This window comes from Falco rusticolus, chromosome 3, assembly GCF_015220075.1.
Source record: "Falco rusticolus isolate bFalRus1 chromosome 3, bFalRus1.pri, whole genome shotgun sequence".
NCBI classification, from domain to species: Eukaryota; Metazoa; Chordata; class Aves; order Falconiformes; family Falconidae; genus Falco; species Falco rusticolus.
The window spans coordinates 27,163,628-27,179,284 of record NC_051189.1 but is presented as its reverse complement, the minus strand read 5'-3'; the positions used below and the strand labels follow the sequence as shown (position 1 = coordinate 27,179,284).

Genomic DNA, 15,657 nt, shown 5'->3' with positions numbered 1-15,657 from the left:
CGCAGGTCTGTGCCCGCTTGCCCTGGGCTCGGCCCCCGCCGCTGCCGGGGCGGAGGCAGACAGAAGGTTGAGGGAGGTGGAGCACTGGGTGCAACCGGTGGGCTTACTGTGTAAGGAAAACAAAAAAACCCAAACCCAAAGAATGAAAGAAAGAAGCAACGACCCCAAAGTAAGGAGAAAATCCTGGACAAGCCTCTGAGAGGCGATACCGGAGGATGCGTGGGTGGGGGTAACTGTTTGGCCGCAGACACCTGCTGAGGCAGCAGCTGTCACAGAGAGGTAACCTGAAGTTGGCATGGCCGCGTACACATGGGCACTCAAAGTGTACAAAAAAGAGCAACCTATGTAAGGAAAAAAAAGTTTTTTAATCCACCCTGAGCTAACAGAATACCCTTCGGTAATTGCCTGGCACACATACCCAGCTGCTGTGACCGGAGGTGCTTGCGTGGGTCTGCAAGCACTATAATTGTGTGTGGCAGTACCATGGACCTTGGTTTCTGTCCCTTCTTGCAAGTGGGCAGATTTCATCCAGAGCTGGAAAACGCCAGAGTTCAGTGGTTTCCTTTTCCTTCCTGGTCCCAAAGCTGCCCAGGCCCTTGGGCCCCTTTCCTGCAGGCGTGCGGATCATTTACCAAAACAAACAGTCCACAGGAAGAAAAGATAGTAAAATCCCACCCCATGGGTGCAGCCCGGTTTGTCATGAAGACCCGCAATCAAAGACACAAACCTAGAAGCAAACACCAGTGAGCAAGAACTAGAAGTTTATGAGTACCAAGACAGTCAGACAGGACTGAGCTATGCTTTAGAGGCCAAGACAAATGCCCAGAGCCCAGCATGGTCCCATCAGGAGGAGGATGACAAGCTGGAGTCCTGGTGTTCCTCAGCAGAGACGAGTCCAGGGACACCGTGCACCGTCCCTGCAACTGCTGCCCAGTGCTCCCCTCTCCAAGTACCGGCCAAACATCTCCAACCACCCTGCAGCCAGAGAAGGTACGTGGTACACAGGTAGCAGCTTCAAGGGATCCTGGTATCCTTTTACAGAACGGGAAGCTTCATTTTTGTTAGTTCTCTATCATTTTCAGGTGTTTTTTTTTCTTAAAGGCACCTGGTTGCCACAGTGTGACTGAGACCTCCCCTCTCCCCATTTCCCAAGCGTGGGAAGTGGGAGCCGGGCCAGCTGGGCTCCTCCAGACTGTATCTGCATCCTGTGGCCTCTTTACACCAGTGAGAGGAGCTCACGCCTCACTGGGGCAGGGGGTAAGTAAAGTTCAGGGGCGAGATCTGTGCAGCACAGGTGACCGTGTTGGTGCCAAGCATGAGAACAGCTTTGGTTTTCTTACAGCGAGTTTTCTAAGGAGCAGAAACACACGCCTAAGCAGCACGTTACTAAACAGCACACCAGAAACACACAAACAGTAAACGAGAAAAGGCGGTTTTACGCTAACATCTGCTGTTACCTGACCTCTGCTGAGTCAGCCTTTAAGTTTTATTACCCAGAGATACCCATACAAGTTTCTTAATAATCACATCCAACAACAGGTCCACTTGTTGGCATACCGAGTACCAGGGATTCCAGTTTTTTGCCCATAACATAGGATTATAGGAACACAGATTGATGTAGAGCAAACCCAACTGAACCATTAGCACTGACAAATTTTATTGGTGTGTGCAGTGCAGAGCATGCTGATGGTTTAAGAGGGAGATGCATGACTTTCTGTGCCAAAAACAAGCAGCAAAACTTAAGCATACTAGTCGTATTAAATACCATTGACCTGCCTATCAGTTGTCTTAGCTGCCTAACCTGGTATTTCTGGCTGCTGTTTCAAAATTCCCCAAATAAGGGATTGGTCTGCTGAGTATTTGACAAGTTTTAAGAACTACCACAGATTAATATAATTAGCAATAGAAAAGAGTTCCAGTATTTGGGGATAACTTCTTGAAGTCACACCTGCGCTTTTACAGATGCACAGTGAACATCTACTTACATGATGCCTAAAGATTAATATACAAAGGAAAAATACTGCAAAGGACACATACCACAAGGATTAAGAAAACACCAGTTGGCTCTTCTTACGGCTCCGCAAAAATCTGCCAACTTCTTTGTTTTATATAAACTAATTACATCATGTACATAACATAATACAGATGAAATACAGAAAAGCACTTGTGGAACTGTAAAATAGGTTACAAGCAGAATAAACATACATGTGAAATACAACATTATGCACAGTTTTGCAAGATTTCGGATTACTCAGCTGTACCTGTGATGCTCTATTTAGAACAAGCTCCCCGATGGGTGGTGGACGCTATATTCATTCCTTAGCGCCTAACTGCCTGGTGGCGTGGCAGCCCTCCTGCCCTGGTCCCCACAGCCCCTCACCTGCATTCACTCACAACAAACCTATGCGCTAGGAGCTGGGGAGGTGTTTCTGCGTGGGGGCGGACTCTGATCTGCAGGATCACGTCACATCCACTGTCATGTCCCAAAAGCGTGGTGGCACTGCCTGGAGGTGCAGGGCACTCCACAGCGGGGAGACCCGTGGCAAGGCAGCACGCCAGAACGGGCGTTCCTGCATGATGGCCTATGGCTTCACAACAGCGCTCTCGCTCTGCTAACTGCAATTAACGGAGATGCAGCAAGCACCACGCACCTTTAGCACACTGTTGGACAGACCCAGACCTTACAGGCTTACTACTAGCACAGTTTAGCATTCCCGAAACTTGCTCTGTCCAATGGAATAATCCACTCAAAAAAACCCTATTAAAAATAAGAAAAGCCAGTCCACATTCTCCTTTGGAAAGACATGAATGAGAACAATCTGGAAGTTCATGCTGTATTTAGTAGTTCTAAAAATAATAAAAGCAATCAACGCCCCTGTAATCTATGCTAGCAACAATTAGAATTTTTTGGGTAAAGTACTCTTTCATGACAAGGCCGAGTAAGTTCAAAGTATGCCCCAAAATTTTATCTACTAAGGCATCCAATATGCAGTTAACACAGCTTGAACAAGAATGCCTCTTCCCTCCCTCCCCCAGAAGACATTGCTTACTTTGGGAATACTTAGCTACCTTTTAAAAATGCTTTATAAATACTGTATTTTAGATGAGAAATGCCATTTCAGGTAAATTGCAAGATTTTCATTTTTACAGTGAAATCTGCTTTTTCAGCTTAAAACTGTTCACTGTATGAAAATCAATTTGTGAACAATTTCATTATGTCCAAAACAACTACCTTCTTAAAAAGCGTCTCCTTGCAGGGAAACCTTATCACAGGTTGTGGCAGCTACCTATTTTCCAAAAGGTTCACACGACGATAGTATTTAAACCTACGCATCAGTGTTACCTGCCATCGTTACTGGACAAGGGATACTGACAAGTTTCACCATTACTGAAAAAAGTCCTGAAACGCTTGGGACTGCTTCTTGCTATACTAAATGGTGTATTGCTATTATATTTAATGACAAAAAATACCTTTATATTAAGAAAGCCACCGACAAAGAGGGGGAAAAAAGTCTCACTTACAGGGTTGTGTTTCAAGCAGGACATGAAGTTATCCTCTTAAAGACAACTCCACAGAAATCCTTACAAGATACAATGAAAACCCCTCTGTGCTTCTTGGTCCAGCAAATCTGCTCAATGACAAGATACTCAAACAGCTGCAAATAAAACCCACAGAACCAATTTCCAAGGAGGAAAGGACCCATTGGTGCTCCTGATGATGCTAGGAAGTCCTGCTGGGCAATGACTACGCTTTGATGGAGGCCAGATTCCAGCTGTGAAGTCTGCTTGCATCCTCCCCACACAGACCACATGGGAACTTGCAGCGCTGCGAATTCAAGATAGTTGCTGAAGCTTTTGCATGACCAATTCACCTACACATTTCTATCTATGTGTGGACATTCAGACCTCGGGATAAGCAAATGCCACACCCACTGAAATCCAATTAATCCAGACTTGTGGAATTTTCTATTTGATTTTGGCAGACCCGTTACTAAAAAGGCAAACTGAAGAGTTTAGAAAAAAGGTCAAATCATATGAAGCTTGAAAAGAGAACGGGAATCAAAGCTACTAAGCTAGGTGTCTGTAGTTAGCCCTAGAGAGAAGAAGCCAGAAAAATGGAAGTGTCAATGAAACAGAGTACAAAGAAAAAGCTCAGAATGGCTTTTACAGATTCGCACACAAAGACATGTTCCACAGGTTGTAAGGGCAGTATAAAAGGGAGTTAAGGAGAACAGCAGTAAGCTTCCTCTGATGAGGTTACTACTGAACAACCTGTCACGTGGTGTTAAGAACGATGAAGAGATGTACTGGATTAGGGCTCCCTGTGAGAAGCAGAACCGCAAACGAGGTGGCTGGCAGTGACCAGGGTACACGTCCCACCTGCAGGCCAGCTACTGAGGAAAGGCTCACAACCTGCTCTCTACACACTGCTCTCACCCGTGGAAGTAAACTTCCGAAAAAGAGCAGGACTGTATACAGTTGTGCAAATTATATGAAGATATGCGTAGGTTAAGAGATTAGGAAGATTTCCTTTCCTCTGCCTCCCTGAGTAACTGCTGCTGTACAAGAAGGGTGTTGCCTCGGAGTCACAGATTTGCCAGTTTGCAGCTTCTCCACTGCATGTTATCTCACGACCAAATGACTAACTTGCAGGAAAGAGGAGTCACTCCCAAACCAAAGAGATGGGAAAGGCCACTTGATGACAAGTCCATACAATTTTTCAGTTCTGGAAAACTAACAAAGCTGGTGCAAGCGATGTCCCTTCTGTGTTGGACACAGTTAGCGAAGGAACAGGAACTGGTGCCGAGAATTAGCCATAGCAGTTAGCACTAAGGTGTTGGTTTTCCCTAGATTCAGGATAGGAACTAGTCTAGTAGTTGGTGATAACGTTTTATTAGTAGCTACCTTTATCTCCTATTTCAGCAGTTACGAACAGCTAAGAGTTTAGACTATTAAAAAATGTAAACAGTACAGAATTTTCCTTTAACTAGTTTCTCTACCACATCTTGAAAGTGAACTAACAGAAGGGCTTAAGTCAAAGGGAGATGAGGTGTATGATTTTAATAAACATTTTTCTTATTAAAATCTTGATATAGTTTAAATATACCATACAGAGGAAAAAAGCTATTTATAAAGCTACATACACATTTCAAGTCAATGACGACAGCATAAATCATTCTAGATTCCCTCTCCACTTACCAGAATGCCTTGTGTGTGTATATATGGTGAGCTACTGTGAGTTATCTGCATATTTTTGTCTAGCTATACATTACAGGACTTAAAAAAATGTTTAAGCTATATACAGAAATATATATACATATAACATATATTTATATGTTATACATACACATACACTTATATACATATACACACAATACATATATATATATATATACACACAGTACTTTACATTTATATATGGCCTTTCATCCAAGGGCCTTGGATACTTTTTAATACATCAAGTCTCACAAAGCTTTGTGAGGCTGGGAGCTTTATTTTACAGACTGTAGATTTGATGCCTATTCTTAACAGTTTCTTTTGTTGCTTTCTACTAACTTCACACATTTCAGTTAGAGGCATTTTTGGTAATGGAAATAATAACACCAGTTAGAAATCCAGGCATAAGGTATATGTTGTTTTGTACCTTTATAACTATCCTCCTCAGTATGTAAGAACAGCCGTAACAGTATAAATTTTCTCTATACCAATACACCTATTACTAGACTTGTGTAGCCGTACTGCTTTTCGTTTTCATTGATACTAGCATAGAAAATCTGTTACAGTTTTGAATTTAAGCTACACTGGAGGTCACAGCAGGAAATCCTGAATAGGCTCCAATCCTTGTACATTGAAACTATCCTTTTCTAGGATGATTGATTTAGGAAGTGTTAGTACATGCGTAAGTACATCTGTTTACTTGATTCATTTGCAGTTTAACTACACAAGCCTGAAACAGTCAGCCTTACTTAGAAAACATGATTTTCAGCAACAATTTGGCAGCTGGTGATCAGAATTTCCTATCTCAACTGCCCTCCATAACTCTAGCAACTAAATAAATGATGAAGACAGAGGCTTTTTTGAAAATCACCTGTAGGTAACTTCCAGACATCCTCAGCTAGCTGACAGAAAGGAAAACCCAGTAGAGCTCTGGCAAAGGTGAACTCCACTCTGATTTGACGGAACATTACTTTAGCTCTTCCCAACAAAAGGAAGGGAAAAAATAAATAAAATCACTAACATGGGTTGGAGAAGCAAGAAAGCGGGAGAACATCACCACCACAAAAGCTCTTAACCTTCACTACTTCAGTCTGCTAAGCTTTCAGAAATTTCTTTTGACAGAGAAAAAGTAGCTCCTTCCTTTATTCATCACTTTCTAACCCTAAAAAAATCTCTTGAGCATTCGGGAAAACAAGTCCTAAGTTATGGTCAAAGACTGCCCTCCCCAAAATCAACCAACCACTTCAAAAGTGAACATACAGTAGAACCCACTACAATGCAGTTTGAGAATTTTATTCTAACCTAATTACCTTGAGGTTTTTCAGAACAAGCCACTTTCCCTTCAAACCAATTCTGTGAAAAGAAGGGGTTGCCTGGCCTGTTTCATTCAGGATTCTCTGCTAACTGTAAAATGTGGGCTGAATGTCTTCTACAGGTCAATTTTTCAGTTACAAAATTCAGATTTTTTATGAAGAACTATATTTAGTGTATGCTGTTAGCTGAAGTATAAATGGCTAAATAAATAAAAACTATCGTTTCTTCAGTATGACTTGGTATTTCGTCTGTAATTTCTTTATTAAAAAACTGTAACAAGATACTTAAAAAAAGGCTAGATACAAAAGAAGTTAAGCTGCTCACGAACATTAAAGTTTTCCAAAATGTATCTTCAATAATCATGATCTTATAAACATTTTACAGTTACCAGAAAGTGCCCAGGCTGAGTTTACATAGTTAGATAACGTAGTACAAGTGTCAGGTTAGAACTGGTAGTGGAACAATCTCCTGACTGTCTGTTCACTGAAACAGGGATACAAAAATGTTGATTGTGAACTATGAAATACTGTGCATTGGCCTCATCATATGTACAAAAAAACCCCAAAAAACCACCAAACAAAAAAAACCCCCTAAAGGTACAGATTACATGCAAAATATTAGTGATGGTATCTGATGTGCCAGAGTTCAATGCAATCAGAACAAAAATCGCAATGAAAGTGGTTTCATAAGTGAACGATCCCAACTCTGGGATCTGAGCTGTCAGGAACTTTTTACAAGTTCAATATACATGACACACAACTGCAGCCAACCACAAATTAAACACCATAAAAAAAAGTTAAAATAAAACACAGAACATACTTAATTCTTTATTTTGAAATTCCCTACTCCCTCTATACAAGAACCTTTGCTGAAACACTTTCCACAAAGGCAGCAGTGAATTTTCAGAACATTTTACATATTTTCCCTCAGCAAAAAGATAAATCACAGTGTAAATTATATTGTTCTGCTGTCATCTTTGGCTGGGGTTAGGCAAAGGAGTTAATGACTAGCAAACTGTTGCAATCAGATATTGCCAGTGCTCCTTAGGCCTTTACATTACAAATTTAGTACAGGAATGTTTGCATTTAAATCTTTAAAGTACCACCAGGGGTATGACAGCATTAACTTTCATAAACTTTTATAGACAAATGGAAAAATCTACAAAACTTAGCTAGTAATATTACACAGCAATACACACTTTTTATACTCTACACAAAACCAAAATTCTTGGTCTTAATGGCGAGTAACAATTTCTGTTTCAAAATCTGCTTAGAGGAATAGAGTGGGACATAAAGGCGAGAAATGCAAGTGTTTGCTGTAGGAAGATGTTGGTCATCTGGTGGTCTTATTGTGATTGATGGCATAGGCTGGAATCCCTCCTCACTGGCAGGCAATGATGGACTTGAGGTCCAAAAGTAAACCTGAAAAAAGAAGACCGCATTTAAAATTTTGCTGTACAAGGCTAAAATTAATACTGCCTACATGTTGTGCAAGGACAGCTTACAGAAGAACTGCACAGTTGCAGCAAGTTTAATAACAGCATCTTCTGTTCAATATGCCAACTAAATTCAGTAGTCACACTACGTGCTTTTGTAGCGGCTTCCTCCTCTTTCCTCAACTGCTCATTATATTATATACTTCCATTAAAGCTGATGAAAGCATCACTCAAAATAACCCTGTATTGACAAATCCTCAGTAAATGAAGCATCCCCAAATCCATCTGGGAAGACGGTGACTGCTATCAATACGAAATGCATCAGAAATCTCTCAAAAACCAGTTAGTGACTACAGAATATAGTACTTGTACAGACAAAAGGCAGCAACAGAGAATATTTTGGTTTATTGTCTCAAATGTGCAATACTGACTTGCAGAGCAGTCACTACCAAAGTGTAACCACAGACATTCCTCAACAAATGTGCTCTAGATTTTCCGCTTTTCAGATTAGTCCTTGTTTCCTTTTAACAAACTGCAAAGGAAAGATAGTACCTTAAGTAGCAGGAAGTCAGAAGCACATAGTTTTCAGAAGCGTACAACCAATACAATTTACAGGCAAGTCTTCCAAAAATGAATCCCCCTGAACAGTATCTTTTTCTTTCATGCTTCTCATCAGCTATTCGTAAAGGCCTTTGAGGAGGAGATAGTATCACTACTGACACCTTACAGAGAGGACACAGGTGTTGCCCTCAGGATACAAAGAAGTCAGAGAGAGTAGGTGATCCACAGGAGGAAAACTAAACCTCAAATCCCTACTAGCCCACACCACAGGTGACCAGTTACTCAGCTGAAGAATAACTGTGCAGAGGCTGTAACGGTGCTTCCATAAGAAACCTGTGAATACGGGTAATGACACAGCATGCTTACTTTCCATTGCAAGAAGGTCTAGGATTCACGTGTGACGTTTCCAGAACTAGAAGCCTAATCAAACCCTACTACCCTGCTCTGCTACCATAACTCTTCGCAAACAAAAGTCTCTACAGATAGATACAGTTAAAAACAGTAATGATGCCAAAGTTATTTCAGTTCTTCTGCACATTTCCACTGGGAATGGACAACTTACTAGATCTTGTCTTTCTGTCATACTCATCTTCTCAACTATGGACCAAAACCAACGCTTGAACTGCAAAAGCTTCTCAGCATTTTCTCCTGTGTGAAATGAAAAAGACACATCATTTCACTGGTACACTGGAAGAGAGAGATCTGGTTTAGATGTACTAAGTTGGATCTCTGCTACAATCTCATTCATAAACTCCTGATATTGGAGACACAAGTAATTTCAAAACTAATACACGTATTTTTGAATGTAAAGGCCAACTCTGACATACCTCAGTACAACTCCCACCCCCTCTGTCCCAAAAATCCTAACAGCAGCTAAATATAGTTTAAAAAATATTTAAAGAAATATTAGACTGCATCCATCACATGTATAGTTCTAAATTTAGGTCAGAACCTTCAGAAGAAAAGATATGCTATTAACAATACCATCCTTTCATTTAACATCAAGTAACAGGGAAGTTGGAAAATGTGCTCCCCCCACCAAACTGAAGGCAAAGATTTTTAGAAGTATGTAAAAAACATAGTACTAGTTTTATTAGGACTTTCAGCCAAATTTTAAGAGGTAGTTTAAGTTTAATGGTGGTAACTACTCCATACACAACAAACAGTGTTAAACTATCCCTGCAACTCTGTTTATGAATAAGTTATTTCATACCTGACTCATCATTGAAAGAGGTAAAGCTGATGAGCATCTGCACATTTACTTCACCACAGCCATTCACCAAAAGTCTGAAATCTTCTGCTGTCAAATCTTCTAATGAATTCTTTGGAAGTACATCCAGGAGACCTTTCCTCATTGCCTTAAGTTAAAACCACAAGATTCACATTATAGCCACATCACTTCCAGTCTGATTTTAAATGCATTACTGAAAAGTTCCATGTGAAATCCCCTATTAACTCAAAATTCATTATTCTCCTAGCTGTTCTTTTCTTTCAAAGTTTTACCACCTGAGATGCAAATTCTCCCCAAAAAATGCACCAATCTGTTAAACCCTACCTACTATTGCAAAAGAAAGCAGTAACAGTTTGAACTAGTATTTCACCAGGAGCAGAAGCAAATTAATTCTCTAATGCTAAAAAGATCAGGTATTTTGCTGAGTTACGCTGAATTATGAAAAACACATCTTGCATATTACTTTTACTTTTCTTCCTCAGACACTCACATGCCAACTCTGCTTTAAAAATGTTATACACACACACCCCCTTTATACAAATAATTAATATCCTGAAAAGCTTGGAAATGCCATATTCAAATGGACATATATGAATACATTTGTTTTAGTAAATGCCGAAATGAATTACAAATGTCATGGTTTTCAACTCTTAAAGTAAAAAAGAGACAAACTATTAATGTAGGCAGACACTGAGATCAAATCACTGAATTCCAGGAACACGTTTCTGTGGGACCGTTGGACCTAAACTGCACAGTCCGCTAGCTATCTCAGAAGTGCAGCAGGAAACAGTCAGCAGAAATGACCAAATTTGAATGTAGTATCATATGACAGAGTGTAAGTGGTTCCAAGTACTGGACCTTCATTAACTGTTTACAAAAATATATTATTCCATAACTTTTAAAATAAAAAAGTGCTTCAAAAATCACATTTTTAAAAATGTATTTTTATAGTCAATTGTTAGGTTTCTTGCCAGGCTAGTAAAACAACACCACCACTGCATGTTTTGTAACTGATTTTTCCTTTTGAAACAAGGAGAGAAGCCAGAAGTCCAAGGTGATTTATGTAAATAATTTGAAATTTCTTTTCAGTCTTTATTTAGAAGGCTAAACAAATCTATAACAAATTATTAGAATGAAGTAGCTGCTAAACACAAACAAAAATTCCCAGGAGCATATGTACCACTTGAGCAAGAAATTAACATACATATTTAACCAGTGAGCTCAAGTTTAGAAGAAATGATCTTTCATTCTATAAAAAAAAAAGAGAAATTGCTCGAAGTATTCAGTCTTCACAGTACTGCACTAACAGCTACACAATTAAACACTTTAGAAAAATGCAATATATTAATCTAGCTGTCAAGATTTCAGAACAAATCTCATTAGCAATACCATAATGAGGAAAAGAATTAACTGACTGAAATCTTACAGATTTTTTATGCTTTTGTTTTTGGTTTGTTTGGTTTTGTTTTGTTTTTTTTACAAACTCTCCACCAAAAGACTTACATGTAGAGGCTGTTCTGCTACTACCAACATTCGGTGTTCTGCATATTTCCGGACATACTCATATACATTCTGAGGAGTGACGGGTATATTTACACCGTTGGAAATAAGTTCAACCTACAGCAAAGTAACAAGGACAATTTAAGGGGTTGAGGGGGGAGGGAAGGGAAGGAAAAAAGAAAATGAGATTTTTACAACAGCCACAGTATGCTGCACAGTCATTTATTGCTTAACATATCTCTAAAACCAAGCAAAACTTACTACTACAGGTTAGCTTTAAGGACTCCCTAGGACTGACTACGCTACCCAGAAGTTATGGTAGGACTGACATCACCTTCAAGAAAAAAACCCCACACTTCACTGTCTAAGGAAAACACTGTATTTGAATCTAGGAAGGGTAAAACATCATAATCCACGCTCTTCTCAGATGACAGGAGATGCGTGCACTACAACATACATAAACTGTCGAATTCTGAAACTACAGAGCCACAGGTGTAGCTGTGCTTACCTGTCCTCCACCCTCCTCCTTACACAAGTCTATTGCGAAGGCCAAGTCCATGGCTGCGAACACTGCATCGGCATCTGTACTCTGGGAAGCGAGGATAAGTTGCCGAAGGCTTTCATACATAACCGGATCAAAAAAAGCAAAGTCATGCCAGTTCACCTATTAAAAAAAGATAAATGTTTGAAACTAGATGTTGGAAACATACCAGTTGTTTAAGAATATATTAAAAATTACACGATCCTTGCCTAACCTATGCGCTGGCATGCAGCAGTGCATAACCCATGTAACAAAGCATACAAACACCTGGAAATGCAGGCAGTCCAACTCCTGTTTGACAAAAGCCTGCTTTTGAAGGTACTTTAAAATACCCAACTGAAGCGCATTAGCAGAATTTAAAGACGGACCTGTAAAGCCTTTCCTGCTATTAAGGGCACAGAGGTTATAAAGAAAATGTATAGTGGTTTTCTTTAAATTCTTCCACATATCACCTGGATCAGAGATTTGATGGAGGTTGGCTGAAGTTGGAAACAATTTGCATTAGTGCTCCAAAATGTTCCCCTCCACTAAGTCCATTTAAATGCCTGATGCCCCGATAGCCGCACACCAGTATCCGACAATTCAAATACCAATGTTTACTTGCTGCTTTCTACAGTTCCTTGATTCTTTGTTCTTTATCAGCCTGGAGAGAAATCTACTAACTGAACTAAACCTAATATTCTTTGATGTATCCAACATTTAACTGGAAAGAATACTTATGCAAGAAGAAAAATATGAAGAAAAGAACTAGAAGGGAATCTCTCTTGGAAGACATCAGGGGATATCTGGAGGCGTGTCTTTCTGCCATTAACCCTTTTTCATTAAATATCCTATGTACGCTGGATAACTGATTATGTGATCAACTTTGTTTTTAAGGAAATTTGGTTTAAGCTTGCTGCATCAGACAGAACTTTACAATGCTACTGACAAATGTGTGAAATGTGCAGTACATAATTAATGTTTACTGGGGCGGGGAAATATTTTTGCTAAAGTAGGTGATCATCAACCTGAATTAAATTATACCTGAGAAAACAATTTAATTACAGTTAAATTCAGTGAGTTCTCTCAGGTATCCAGGAAAATGCTGTTTGGTAAGCCGAGATGCTATAGCCTAGTACTATCCAACACCATGTCTTTGAGTCTTCAGGAAGACAAAAAGAGGAGACAACAAGCTGTTCTGAAGAGTCAAAGGCTAACCTATTACAAACCATTCCATCTTAGTCAAATACTTGACTTCTAGTGCATATACTCAGCTCAAATTCTAGGTACTGAAAAAATGAATACTTCTCAAATTCAATTTAAAGGCATCCTTACAATTCTAATATCAACTCTGCTAGTCAGTACATGCACCTTGGGGGAAAAACAGCAGTTTTTAAAGATAAGATTTCATGTAATTGAAGGAGATTAAAATTTCTGTGTTCAACTTACCTTTCTGCCAAGCAGAACTTTGATTACGTGTCTATTTAATGTGATGGGACATAGTTCATTCTGCAACAAGCACAATCCTAGGATTCTGAAAATAAATGTTCGGGGTTTGTTTTGGTATGACAGAAATTACATTGGAGATCCTTCAGCAAACTCACATTTAAAAAGTCAAAATATTCTAAGCATCAAGCTGCAGCTAGCTTTGCAGTCCTATAAATCCCCAAAAGAAAAACATGGACATACAGAATTTTAAAAAATACTTCCTGCAGTATAGAACTTCCAGATTGTGAAAAAATGATAAAAATAAAAATGTAAGGGGAAAATAAATCTCCAGTTGACATGTGCAAATCCCCCACTATTTAGCTCCAGGTGAGAAATACTGATCAGAAAAGTAGTAAGGGAAGTTTTTGAAGTTTGGATCATTGGTACTTTCCCTGGTATTTTGTATATTTGTTTTTAACATTTTTTCAGACTAGAAAGTTAACAGCAGCATACCTGCCAATGTTCCTGAAACAATTCAGCCTTGCTTCTGTGTTTTTACCAGGTCTTGGTGTATAAAACCCTCGTTTTCCAGGTTGGTAGAAGAGTGGTGCATTATCATCCCCATCATCTGTATCATCTAATTCCATATCTACTACACTGCGGCTGGAACCATGTCGCTTTCTATTTTCCTGTTTTGGAAGCAAGAACAGCAATTAACAAACTTACTTCTAGTAGCTAACACATATCAACAAGCTATTTGCTGATAGACCCAAAGATTCAGGTTCCATTGGTTAAGAATGACCATGATATTGCATAATGGGAACATCTTAAACTTTTGAGTAATTACTGCTAAATCTTTTCAAAAGAAAAAAAAGGTAGCTTCACAAGATAATTAAATGGAACTTTGTCTTGCATGATAAAGGAAGGCTCCAGTTGCTTAGGCTTTTAAAATTAACCAATACAGCTGGATCTTAAGTAAATTTGATTTGTGCAACAGTTCGTTACCTGCACTTTATCTGAAGAGTCTAGCAATCCAAGATCCAATATACTGTCAGCACCATTCTCCCTTGACAAGGGGGGGGGGGGATGGGGTGTGAAAAAAAAAGAGAAAAAAAAAAAAGAAAAAAAGGACAGATTTAATTTCACACAAAGAAACTGTCATATTCTGAAACTAGAAAGATTAGATTAAACCAAAGTCAACAAGTCTCTTACCCAAAGAAAAATATCTAGAATAAAGCAAGGAATAAGTTGCATGTATCAGAGTTAGATGTAGCACATTACAAGTGCTTTGGCCACAAAAATAAGTTTTCATTTCTTATCTGAATCCTTGATACTTTACCTGCCATGTGCAATAATGAGTTCCATTGCTTCATCAACTCTTGCTCTAAGGGAATCTTCACTAGCTAGTAACAGAAGCAGCTGAGCAGGGGACAATTCCAACAACATTCCTGTGATTTTACTTGCAAATGCCTGGGGATAAAGAATGGTATGTCTTACTATTCTCCGCCAGTTCTCTCATTTTCAAATATGGTTTTATGAAAGTTTTAGTATTTCAAATACAGAATGGTTTTATGAAAGTTTTAGTATTTCAAATACAGAATGCATTACAAGATATCTCCTAAACTAAATGACAAATCACACAAATAAAATCTTAAGAAAATGCCAAAGAATATAAAAACAGACATACATCTTCAAATATTTTCAGTTATGTAAAACAATGATGGACAAGGAAGTTAATTGTTAAATTAAAAGATTACAAGAACAGCGTATCATTAAGTGTATAACATAGATAAGTCTTACTGGTTGCATTGCTTGCACTCGAGGGTAGAGCCTTTCTCCAAGGGCTTGTCTGTGTGCTGGAAGAGGGTCAGGGTCATCGCTAGGATTTCCTTCTGATGCCGGTCTAAAAGGCCGTGTGTCAATGGAAAGCTGTCTTCTAAAGTCCCTTAAGAAAATTAAAGCAGTGTGTACTCATTTCAGAGGAAATATGCAAATATCTCCCGGAACAGTATAATTTGCACACAGATTCAGAATAGCATTAGCTTTTATGCTGGAATAGTAGTGTTGCTCATAGCTGCTTGGAGAGAATGATTTAGAAACAGAGAATCAAAATGATCCAGAGATTTTAATACTACTAGTATTTTGGATACAGCAGTAGCCAAAGACATGCCACCAAAGGCAACGTTGTTTCTAAAATACCTCACAATTTTATTCCAGTACACAAGTTTTTATTATTCTTTTAGGAGGAGAGATTGATGGCATATGGTTGAGACATAATCTATCAATGCTAAAGTAAGCATAATTATTCTTTACAGAATTAAAATATATTTTGAATTTCAAGAAATTACCCTATAAATTTCTCCTGAAAGTGAAAAAGACAGACACCTTTAATTTGAGGAAGTAAAAATACCTTTCCTGAAGATAACCAAGGCAATTGTTCTATTTGATGAA

General features: G+C 39.0%; 1 protein-coding gene and 1 long non-coding RNA gene across 14 annotated transcripts in view; one reads left to right on the top strand and one right to left on the bottom strand.

The window, feature by feature from the left end:
• Positions 1-125: 125 nt before the first annotated feature.
• LOC119145688 lies at positions 126-7,090 on the top strand. The gene is made up of 2 exons (XR_005103495.1): positions 126-990; positions 1,102-7,090. It is a non-coding gene; the product is annotated as an uncharacterized LOC119145688 (long non-coding RNA).
• A 169-nt stretch (positions 7,091-7,259) lies between these two features.
• The window catches only part of UBR5 (ubiquitin protein ligase E3 component n-recognin 5), an 88,869-nt gene continuing 80,471 nt past the window's right edge, over positions 7,260-15,657 (bottom strand). For all 13 annotated transcript variants that reach the window (XM_037382388.1, XM_037382390.1, XM_037382392.1 and 10 more), the window contains 10 exons: positions 15,007-15,151; positions 14,546-14,676; positions 14,212-14,272; positions 13,720-13,895; positions 13,228-13,312; positions 11,767-11,922; positions 11,262-11,375; positions 9,741-9,885; positions 9,090-9,175; positions 7,260-7,952 (listed from right to left, as the gene is read on the bottom strand). In XM_037382388.1, the coding sequence (XP_037238285.1) occupies positions 7,740-7,952; positions 9,090-9,175; positions 9,741-9,885; positions 11,262-11,375; positions 11,767-11,922; positions 13,228-13,312; positions 13,720-13,895; positions 14,212-14,272; positions 14,546-14,676; positions 15,007-15,151 (1,312 nt within the window). In that variant the 3' untranslated portion in view covers positions 7,260-7,739. The remainder of the gene's footprint in view (positions 7,953-9,089; positions 9,176-9,740; positions 9,886-11,261; positions 11,376-11,766; positions 11,923-13,227; positions 13,313-13,719; positions 13,896-14,211; positions 14,273-14,545; positions 14,677-15,006; positions 15,152-15,657) is intronic.